General features: G+C 32.3%; 1 protein-coding gene across 3 annotated transcripts in view; it reads left to right on the top strand.

Moving 5' to 3' along the window:
• LOC106461009 (CCR4-NOT transcription complex subunit 4-like) overlaps positions 1–12,271 on the top strand; it is a 35,524-nt gene that overhangs the window by 15,689 nt on the left and 7,564 nt on the right. For all 3 annotated transcript variants that reach the window (XM_013920778.1, XM_013920779.2, XM_013920780.2), the window contains exons 11-16: positions 923–1,132; positions 1,825–2,168; positions 7,691–7,816; positions 7,905–8,180; positions 9,288–9,451; positions 10,691–10,820. In XM_013920778.1, the coding sequence (XP_013776232.1) occupies positions 923–1,132; positions 1,825–2,168; positions 7,691–7,816; positions 7,905–8,180; positions 9,288–9,451; positions 10,691–10,820 (1,250 nt within the window). The remainder of the gene's footprint in view (positions 1–922; positions 1,133–1,824; positions 2,169–7,690; positions 7,817–7,904; positions 8,181–9,287; positions 9,452–10,690; positions 10,821–12,271) is intronic.

The following is a 12,271-nucleotide window of genomic DNA, read 5'->3' as shown; positions in this document are numbered from 1 at the left end:
TATTAATAACGTAGTAGTAGTAATAGTTATTATTAGGTTATTAAGTAATCATACTATTACTAACTTACTACGACACAACGTCACTAACTAACACACACACACACACACACACACACACACACACACACACACACATACCTTTCATATTTTGAGATACAGATAAATATATCAAATATTTGACATCTTGTGTGGGTTGTGCTTTTATATAGTACATGACAATTGTAGATGTTGAGTAGTAAATACATTTCAGTTGTTACATTCAATTTGATAACAGCAAAGCTTAAAACTACTATAATGCAATGTGTAACTTTTAGCACTATCATTTTAGATATACTTAACTTTTATCTTTGCATTTTCCAACATTTTAAACTAGGATGGCTTTTGGCACGTCCTTCAATAAATACAGGACTAGTGCATGTGTATGCATATTTTTGTATTTATGAACAATGAATCCCCTTTATTCCACTGGCAACTGGTGTCCAGTTCTAATCGTGGATGAATGTTGTTTGCATGTTCAGTCTTTGTACCTCTCATCTTGTTTTCTTCAAGGCTAGTACATGTAGTTTACTACAAAAGAATGATTTCTTTCTTCAATAATTGGGGCAGTAGGTATTCAATATGTGTAGGATGGGAGTCGCATACTAACAAGTATGTGATAGTACCCATTTGAGAACAAGTTTTGTAGATGACATTTATTCATAAATTATAAAAGTAAGACCAAACTGTTTTTTTTTACTTGTTGTAGTAGCTACTGTAACAAGTTGAGAATAAGTATAAGGAATTGAAATATGTTTTGTGATATAGAATAAAATAACTAGAAAGAATCGTGATTCTGATCATAATGAGAAGAATATTAATTGCTTCTATACTACAGGACTAGAATTGATGTTAAGCTTCATATTGATAAATAAATATCATATAGGAGGCTTGCTTCTTCCCCTACAAACAATACAAGTCATGGACAAACGGGCCACAAAGAAGGTTGGTCAACATTACAACACAAAACTGATCATAGGACCAATGGTTTAACAAAGGGTGCTGTTCTGTCCCCTCAAGGAGGAGGGCAAAAGTCATTGGGAGGTGGTCGTCAGAGTAGTAAAAAACATGACTCGGGGGAAGAAGGAAGGAAGGGGTAAGTAGTCTGGAATAAGATGGGTCTGTTAGTAACATTAACTTTATTTGAGTTTTATGTAGTTTTGAACTTGATGTTTGTCATTTTATTATTGTAGTGAACAGTTATCTTTTTTCAACAAAAAAAAGTTACTTGTCATTTTTTCAGTGACAACATTAAAAACAATTACCTGGTTTCAGTGGTCGTAATGTAAAACTATGTAATAATTTAGAAATTTGTCATGTCTAAAATTAGAAAACTAAAGCAGACATTATTTTTTCTATAGTTTCTAATTATGCATACAGTTATATCTGATGTTGCTTATTTCTTGTATTATTAGCTTAAACTAAATAAATAAATGAAAAAAAAGTGTAAAAACAACGAGAAATGTTTGGGCTTAGTAAGTCTGTAATTGAAATTCAACACTGTAAACTCATCATTATTATGTTGGATTTCTGAGTGAGTTACTGGTTAACTTTATTTAGTTTTTCATTTCTCAATGTACTTTGTATTTTATGAAAGGGATTTTTCCTTTATTTTGTACATTAAAAAAAAAATCAATTTTAGTACAAGTGGTACAATAGTGTAGTATTAGAAAGGCAAGTATTGGTATTGGGAAGGAACTGTATTATTTTAATGCTTGAATTTAAAATGGTTATTATGAGAAAACATATGTTGAATATGATATTTAGATGTAATGACTGAAATTGCAGGAAAGGAAGAGAGAGATCATTGGAAGAAAGTCTGTCCAGGGGAAGCAGTAGTCATAGTAACAGTAGCAGTAGAGAGTCTCTTCACACATTTAGATCTCAAGCGACTCCTCCAGTACCAAGTTTTCCCCAGCAGTCGTGGAGTCGTGAACCGGATTCCAACCCTGGGACAAATGAGGAGACACTTGAACCATCAGACTGTAAAGCAGAGAGTTCAACTTTGCAGGCATATTGTAATATAATTGAGAACCAGTCCCCTCCTATGTGTGAAACACCAAAGCTTGACTCTCTTCAGAATGAACCTACTTCTGCATTGTCTACATACAAAGAGCTAGATGATTCAGAAGGTACTAGCTCATCACTACATAATATTAAGCATTAAGAAAAAGATGTTTAGGAGTATTGCAGGAAAATTAACTCCTGTTATATTCTATTAAAAATGAATGTTTAGGTGTTATTGATGGTTAGAAATTTTCATATTTATGGATTATATGGTAATAATGATCTAATTTATTTTTAAAAATTCTGTATACTAGAAAACTACTTATTTAGTGTTGAAAATATGCGTGACAATCAAGGATTTTACAGAAGTATTAATGTATTATAGTATTGTACCATAACCAGATACTTAATAGCAGTTATTTAATTATGCAGAATTTTTATATGTACACATATATATTTAGTAAACTGAAACGGTAGTTTTAAAAATTCTGATATATCACTCTTTTTCTAATTTCAGTGTTATTTAGATTACACACTTTTATAAAACTTCCAGTTTCTTAATTTTCTAGTAAGTGAACAATCCATCCAAGATTAAAAGTATCTTATGTATGCCACCTGGTTGTGGTTGAGACATTTGTTTAACTTTGAAAGGACAATATTTTGGAGTAGCTGTATTCTCATATGCTGGCTTCCTAATATGATCAAAAATGTATGTAAAAATGGGGTTTTAAACTCTCTTACTTTAAGTTGTAATTACCAGTTTTTTACAACAGAACTTGTAGATTGTGCTGAACTAGCTTGCAAATTCAAAAAATGCCTATTTCCTTGAATGTGTTTGGAGTCATAGACAAAATCATCATCTGTTAACTTATTTATTTGGTCGGTGAAATTGTCAGATTTTTATATTTATTCTTCAAAACTGTTGACAGTAATCATTATAAAATGATTGATTGTAACTGCGTACAAGCTGAACCACTAGATTTGGGGTGGGTAAGTGTTGCAGAGAAGGATTTTTTGGAATATTTGTTAACATCATCCTTGCTTACGTGCTGTCATGTAAACATGTATAGAGGTCAGCATACAGAAAGCCAGTCTAACATGCATCTTCATCTCTGCCTAGGTGTCAGAGTAACACTGTTTTTAATATCTCTTCCATCAGCATCATATTGGCTTGTACAGTGTGATACATCCAGTTGATGAATGCTAGCAAACATAGTCATGTGTTTTCACCTCTGCCCACTTACCTAGGAAGGACAGCCTGGGTGTCAATCATAATTATGTGAAATTGAGATGAAATGATCAATGAGAATTTGAACTGTTTCTATACCATAAAAGTGAAAACTGCTCAGGTCAGTACTTTGGTCAAACACATTTGTTGCTCTCGTATTCTCTTGGTTTGGTCATCTCAAGCATCTATTCAAGGCATCCTTGATAGATAAGAACAATCTGTTTCATCATCTCTCAGATCGGTTTGTTTTCATATTGCTTAGTGAGTACCCCTTCCTTGTTCAGTTTTATGTATGCTAGTGCTCTCTTTCTGTGGTGGTATTCCTCATCCTGCTTGGGGAAAAAGCATGATTTGTGGGCTTTCTAGTTTGGGCAAGGCACTAGGCATTGTAATGTTATTTAATTTTAATGACTAGAAGCCTTTGTTTCTAGTTTCTCTGAAACAACCTGAAGTAGAAATAGCTAAAAAATAAAAGTAGATTTTTGTACATGAGCTCTGTTGTTTTGACTGACGTTGTATCCACCACAAAACAAAAAATACAAAATATAAATTACATTGGACCATCTCAGCTAAGGCAATAACTATTTATTACACTGGACAACAAATCCATTTACTAACACAAACATGTCAAAATTACATGACCATACTTGGCATATGATATTGCTGTTCATGAGTATTTTGTTTATCTAATTTCTTTTAAAATTCCTTATTTAACTAAAGTTTACAATTTATACATTTTAGTTACATTTATAACGATAAATAAAAGAATATGCATAAAAAACCAAGAAATTTAGTACTTGCATCAATAAAGCATATGTCAAACACTAGGCTTAATTCTTGGTAACATTATTATGGTCTGAATTTTTTTTTAAATTCAAATATGCAACATAAAGTATCAAATATTGCCTCACATACAAAATAGAATGTGCTGAAACTAATATAATTTATCTGGCTTTCTAATTAAGCTAGAAATGTTTTAATAATTCCCGTGCCTGTTAAGCAGAGCTCCAACAATGGAAAAACAAAGAAAATAATGCCAAAAGCTTCACATTGGAAAAGCTTGAGACCCTGTAGCTGTCAGTAAATTAAAATGTTGGCTTTCTGATGGTTACAAATAATTCAAGAGCAAATGTCTGAGAGAACTTGTCTGTTTTTTTTGAAAGCAGGATGTTCTCTGAATTGTGGTCTTCACCTTTATTGCATGTATTGTCATGCAGCAGTCACATAGGGTACAGTAAAATCAAATGGGCATTTATGGAACAGTGTAATGTAATACAGACAAGTGAAGACTGAGAATTTAAACTTTCTTTTGAAATTGAAAAATTAAAAGTTGTATTAAAATTTGAATTTTAAGCTACATTTGAATGCAAAGTTGATTGATATACATTGATAATAAAGTTGTTAAATTAAATTTTGAATATAATTATGTGTAAAATGTCATGACATGCACAGTTTGACATATCTGTTTCTATACGGCTAATCTTCTGAGTCTTATCAGAAGTCCAGACACCATTGTGCTGTCTTCAACAGGCTTTTCTTTGTCCTCGGGAAAGTGTTGTTATTCCTTTTTCTTTGTGTGTGTGTGGTCTGCAATTTGTTTGCTGTATCCAGCTTGTCCCATTTGGGTCTGCAATTTGTCTGTTGCATCCAGCTTGTCCCATTTGGGTCTGCAATTTGTCTGTTGCATCCAGCTTGTCCCATTTGGGTCTGCAATTTGTCTGTTGCTTCCAGCTTGTCCCATTTGGGTCTGCTGAACTTGAAGTGATCTTCAATTATTTCATTTACTTGTATAAGGTTCTTTGAAAATTTTTTGTAGAACAGATGGATAGATATCAACAACTGTAAATGTGTATACTACTTTAAAAATGTCCTTCAGAATTTGTTCCAAACTGTGGTCAATGGAGTGTATTTAAACAGGCCAATATGCAACTACAGCCAATAGTATACCCACACTGAAATTTACACTTTCACCACCACTCTAAAGCCTACAGTCATGGATTTTAAATTCATTAGGCAAAAAAAAAATTGTGTAAGGCTAGCTGCTGTGCTTCCAAAATACACTCATACTTGGTATCTTTACATCCACAAGTATGTATGTTACATGAGAAAAGTTTTTATTGTTGAAGCATATATAATTTATTTTTCTGTGTCAGTTCTTTCTGTACTACTATCAAACATAAAGTTGGCAACATCTAGCTTAATTCTTTGTGCATGGTAACAGCAGTTATGATGGTAAATGTCCAACATGGTCAGTCATTGCATTAGATTCTGCTCATTAAAATTCCAATGTCTATCTTCAGTGAAGTCAGTGAATCGCCTTTAGTATATGTATTATGTCTTAGGTTATAAAGTTGTTGAAGTTTTCTTGTGAAACATTCCTTTGAAAAATAAAAATACTTTTGTTTTGGACTTACTTTTCAATGATTAATAATAATAATAATAATAAAAAAAAAAGATTTTGTGTCCAGTCAAATTAAACTTGTTGATATTTATTAACATGTTTATTTTGATACTTTATTTTGCCAGTTGAAGTTGTGGACTTCTTTCTAAAAATTATACTAAAACTGTAAGATTGACAAAGATTTATTGAGGATGAATGATCTCATCTTCCAAAATGGCATCACTGGTGTCATTAGTGATAGTCATTGCTTATTTTGGAAACTGTTTTTGGTTAAGATCAGTGTACTTGTAATGCAGTTTTTTAAATAAGAATTTCTTGTGTTTGTGTGTTTTGTTTGAATATACAAAACTCTATATATTCAAAAGAAATACCTAGCACTTAAATGATTTTGTATTGTAGGCTTTGACTACTGTTCATGCTAATATACTATCAAATTTTAGATTGTTTGTGATAAAGGTTGTACTTGCAGGCAGTTTTTTTTTAAAAACCTTACAGTTGTGAGTTATATTATAATTGCCATGTTTTGGTGGCAATTTTGAACAAGAGAAAAATTGGCAAGACTTATTTCTCGTATTAAACTTGGAGTTAGAGAATCATTTGAGCTCTTGCTTTGAGAAACTGAAAAACTCCCAAAATATTGTCTTTGTGTTACTGAAAATTCTGCAAAAGGAATGCTACTTTTTTAGGGGCTATTCTGTTTTGTCTTTGATTTGTACTATAAGAATGAATTAAAACATGTTTGTGATATTTAGGACAAACTGTGGTCTTCATGGAAACAACAATAAATGTTCCTCAATGTTATATCATATGTCTTTTGTTGGCTGAAATCTGAGTAATCGTATCTAAGTCTTTTAATTGCATAACAATATAAGACAATGAAAGTAACTGCAATTAGAAGAACAAAATATCTTATTCTTACTATTCCTTCTGCTTTGCCCCCACCAGTGTCTCAGCAGTAAGTCTGAGAGTGTGTGCCACTAAAAACTGGGTTTTGATACTTGTGGTGGGTACAGTACAGATAGCTCAAGGTATAATTTTGTGTTTAATAATAACAAACACCTTCCACTTTGCAATTTGTTTCTTCTATTTCAATTCAATCATCACATTTTTGGATGATTCATTTTCCTGATTTCTTTAACTTTAACAGGACTCCATTGCAACTGCATCAATAATATTTGCATTTCATGCAAATGTACCTTCCATCCTTGCACTTGCAACTAAGACAAGAATGAACACTACTGTTGTATCTTCTCTTGGTGTATATTGATTAGTTTAGCACTGAAATAGATCATTTATAAGAAAATTACTTTATAAAAGGTGATGGACTTTCAACATAATCTTGAGACGTATGGGGGGGGACTAATTTTTAAATGAGATTGTATCTGCAAGAGGTGGACTTGTGAGCAAAAAAATTTGTTCAAAAGCTTTAATACCAACTTATTTATAATAGGCAATTTTAGTGGTTTTGTCTTTTGCCTGATATTGTGATGATCAAAACAACCATTAATATCTGTGCAATCAACTCTTGATGTTAGGGTTAAGTAATTTTGACTATCATTTACAGCTGGACTGAATAATTTTAATTATACCTGGATTAACTGGCAGCAAACTAATCCCAGTGACCTTTGGCTAAATATTAGAACTCATTGGTATTTTGCGAGCTAGCCACTTCTAGTTTTGAAACTTACAGGAAAAGTAAATTTTTGTGTTGTTATTATTGGATTTATGATTTTTCTCTTCGACACACTTTCTAGGTTTCTATATTGTTAAAAGTTTTTTGTGTTTATGTAACTTTTTGGAGAAAACTGTGTGTTAAGATCAGCATCTAGCTGATTTACAGCATTTATCTCCTGACCTGGTCTTATATTCATATAAATCTTAGTAGCAGGAGACTGAGAGCTTGAGCAGAATATGTATGCCATTATTGTTTTTTCTTCTATTATAAACCAAAATTTATTTCTATCTGCTGTACATTTTGTAAAATATTTAGTATTCTAATAGATTAATTCTCTTTACAGAAGATTGGTTAAATCATCCAGATCTGGCTTTTCATTCGGAGAGCATTCCAGTAAATAGTAGCACGGATTGGCAAGCAGCCTTTGGGTTCAGTCCATCTAATCATAAACTTCATGATGATGAGTTAGGTATGTTTTAAAATTGTTTATGATTATAAACTTAAAATTATATGTAATTATAATCAATAAGACTTGTAAATAATATATTTTTTTTTAGGTTTTGATCCTTGGGATGAATCAGCCAAAGGACTAGCTGATCTCCTTGAAAAAGAAGCCATACAAAAACCAGAACAACCACCAGAGCTAATAAATCCCAGACTAGCATCAGTACAACATTCTTACTCCCATTTGATGAATGCTAAGGGTTATCCTAACCATTTGTTACTCAACCATAACCAAGAACTACCAACACGAGTTGCTCCTCCACCCCCAGGTTTTGGTCCTAACCATATCAACAAGCTTGTAAATATTCCCATACCAGCATTTTCTTCAGGTAGGAATGAGCTATACAACAGGTATTTGTTAAATTTGTTAGATGCAAAAGCAAGTGGATGAAATTTGGCATGTAATTATTAAATACTTTTATTTCCTTTGCTAGTTATGCCATTGTTAATGTTTTGATGCTGATTTAATTTGCTCCTTTAGGAAATTATTAATTTTTAGTATTTAAGATAGAAGAATATGTGGAATACTAGTATAATATTTGTTGTTGATTGTTTAACTATTTCTTTTGATAAGAACACTTTCATAATTGTTACTTAAGAAATTTCGAATTTGTGCATGATATTAGAATTTCATTTCTTGGATGTAAGCAAAATGATTTTCACTCATGGTGTTTTGAAGAAAAAAAATTGCTTTTATGAAAATGTATTTTTCATTTTGTATTAACCAGGAATTTTTGCAAATTACTTGACTCGTGTACTTAAATCAATTTTTAAATTACTTTCCTTGTTCGTGTAGTAAATAGTTGCTTTGCTGGCTGCTTTGCTCATTCAGGTGGTAATTTGGGCAGCCTTGGTGGCTGCTTTGCTCGTTCGGGTGGTATCTCGGGCAGCCTTGCCGGCTGCTTTGCTCGTTCGGTTGGTATCTCGGGCAGCCCTGCCGGCTGCTTTGCTCGTTCGGGCGGTATCTCGGGCAGCCCTGCCGGCTGCTTTGCTCGTTCGGGTGGTATCTCGGGCAAGCCCTGCCGGCTGCTTTGCTCGTTCGGGTGGGGACTTGGATAGACTTGTAGATCATTGTGCTTGTGTTCGAATGATTTCTACTGGATGTTTAGATTTGTTTTTATTCAGCTCAGCAGTTAGTAAATATAGTGTACTGTTTTCTGTAGCAGATCTTACCCTGAAGAATGTGCAAGTTAGAACATTGGATGAATAATAAACCAAAATAATAATAATTTTGGAGCTTAAAAGATTTTTTAAATGAGTATCCTTTCCCTCCACTCCTACACACAGTTACAGGAATTAACCATTTATTTAATAGTTACTATTTAAGACCTTAAAATAAGGCCAGGATTGAGTACAACTGTACTGTGACAGCATTATTATATGGAAACCTGCTTTGAAATTACCTTAACAATAATTATGTTGTTTCTTTGCCACAGAAACTTCCTCTAACAAAATGACATCCTTAATGAACATGCCTCCAAACCACCACATAATGAATGGGTATAACTCATTTCAGGAACAAGTTCCCCTTCCTTTGCAGGGGCTCAACAACCACATCAAACATTTGCCTGTACATAGTATGCAATCTCTTAGACCAAAAGTAAGTGATTTTCTGATTGATGATTATTTTTGTAGGTTAAATACAATTTCTGTATCTCTAGATTTATTTAGTGGGCATAAACTTCATGAGAAATGATAACATTATGTAACAGTTTAATTCAGAGTGTAAAAGGGGAACTGTGTGTGTGTTCTTCATGGTTCAATAATTTCTACTTGCTCAAATATTAATAGCTAGCTTGGTGTACCTGCTAAACACATGAAATAGACATGGGTACCCTAGCGGAGTGACATGGGTGAGATCCAAATGCTAAACCTCCCTCTGACGTGCTCATATATTAATAACTAGCTTGAGTGTCTGTTCAACACCAGTGAGAGACATCCTTCAAAAACAATGCAAAAAAGATAGTGGGGATGATATTTGCATCATCCCTACATAATAGCAGACGCACAGCGTAGTAGAATGTTAACAGACAAAAATAGAATAAATTAAATGTAATTGTGATTTAATAGTTATAAATATTGCCTATGCTATTATGTAGGGATGATACAAATGCCATTCCAACTGTCTTGTGTACATTGTTTTTGAAGGATTGATATTAGCCATCCCTGTGTTTGTTCCTTTTTTGAAAAGTATTTTCTTTACTTGTTTGCTTGGTTTCTTTAATGCAATGTTTCAAAAGGCATAGGAAGGTTGTATTTATAACTAAGTTCTACGTAAAATGGTGTTTTATCTGTAATATTTATTATTTATCAGTTATTGGCTAGGAATCCTTGTTTCACCCTGTACTCAAGCTTTTTAAAGGAACACCAAATTTCTGTAAGAAACCTAACTTCAAGGGGTAATGATAACATTGTTTACACTAGAATTGCAATTTTTTTTATACTGTCACCTTAGTTAAATTGGTTGATATCATTGTTTTGGTTTTCGAGTTATGTAACAAAAAAGAAGCAGAAGAAAGAACAACAATAAATTCAAACTTTTTTGCTAGGAACTTATGACTAAATCATTACATAGATATTGTTATTAAAGAAAACACTGTTAAGTATTGTAAAGTTCTGATGACCTGTTGAGGAGATATTTAAAATACCAGTTTGAAGAACAATCCGAGCCATCTCTACATAGGCAGTGCTACTGCCTGCCCAGTTGAAATGGGAGGGAGAATCTAGGATTTACTAGTCTAAAATTGTTTGACTCAATTTTGAAATTTCATTTGTGGTACATAGAAGTGTAAAGTAAGTTTTTTGTGATGTGTTTCACCTTCTGGTTTAAAATTTTCAGATAGGTAATGCACTGAACATGAAGGACTGGCAAGAAAGCTTACGTTCTATGTTCCCAAATATCAACATAAGTTTTGGACCCCCAACCACTCAGGGACTACCACCACCCAATGCCCCCCCAAATCCTAAAGGTAGGATGAAGGTTTGTAATGTGTACTAGAATTTACATTTAATGAAATTACTGATAATTAATGCCAATTATTATGTTATTTACACATCTAAATTAACTTAGGTTACTATATGGTGAGTTAGAAAGCTAGTAGTGAAACAGTCCACTTTTAAAGCTTAGTTAAAAAAGTATTTAATAAAGGTATAATTGTTGTCTGTGTTGTTCTAGTGACAGCATACTTATTTTCTCATCTAACAATAAAAATGCTTGCATAAAATGAAAGTAACTATTAAAAAATGTGCAAGAAATAAAACTTTATTTTTAAAAATATTCTTGGTTAAAAAGTTTTATTTTATATATCTAATTTAGTTTATATCCATAGCTATTTATCTTTATTTATTGAATCAGTTGTTTAAAATAGTATAAAACACCAATAAACTATTAGAAACACGACATGCACTCGTATTCTAGGCCTACACTGATGTAGGAAATGTTTTTGTATTTTTGGTCAAGCTGAATCTGTGTATAATAATTATCATTTATTTTTAGTAACTAAAGGGTTCTTGTATGTGTTTAGCAATAACTTCACTAATACACAAACAATAAAGCTTTCGTGTCATCAGAATAGTTTGCTGTCTCAGAACTCCTAGCTTACTGTACTCATTAATACTATATGTTCTTACATGACGTCTGTTCAATGAAGAATATACCTGTAGTTTTCAAATATAACTCAAAAAAATTATCAAAAACTAAAAATTAACTTAAAAACATTCAATTTTTTGGTGGTTTGTTCCAAATTTTGTATACTTCTTATCAGAATCCTTTGTTCACAACTATCACTTTCTTAGAAACCATAAATTACTGCTTCTCCATTCTATGTACTTTACTTTGAGGTAAATAGACAAGAATATTTTCTATCCAGTCATTTTTATCTGGTTTCAAGGCTAAGATTTATGAGATTCTGTCCAATCTACTCACTGGGGCACCATAAAAACTTCTTCACATTCAGTTTTTGATATATAATTAGCAAGAGAAAAGGAAAGTCACATGAGAAACAAGACCTTGATAGATTTATTTCTAAGGGATGGCAGCTTATGAGTAAATATAAACCCATACCTTGGGGTGGGCATATACATTTGTTTTTAAATCTATAAGAGCATTGTTTACAGGCAAGTACCCATTGGAGCTGTGTAGAGACCAGATTTCAAAGTTTGTTTTTTTTTATATATTTTTTGTCAGAATTTTGCAACATTACAAAATGTATATTCTTTAATATTTTTGAATAAAAAAATTATTGAAATAGTTAAATCATGATTTTTACTTAAATTGTGAAATTTGATATGCAAGGGTGCACTCATTGCTGGAAAGCTGCTCTCAGATCATAATAGAATAGATGCAACTATGTGCAAGAAAATGCAAGAAATATGGAAAGTTCAGGACTATTAATGTATGCTGCAGCTGTACTTGTCACAT

The sequence above is a fragment of the Limulus polyphemus genome, unplaced genomic scaffold (assembly GCF_000517525.1).
Source record: "Limulus polyphemus unplaced genomic scaffold, Limulus_polyphemus-2.1.2 Scaffold879, whole genome shotgun sequence".
Taxonomy (NCBI): Eukaryota; Metazoa; Arthropoda; class Merostomata; order Xiphosura; family Limulidae; genus Limulus; species Limulus polyphemus.
The sequence above is the reverse complement of the archived record's forward strand: the minus strand, read 5'-3'. Positions and strand labels throughout refer to the sequence as shown.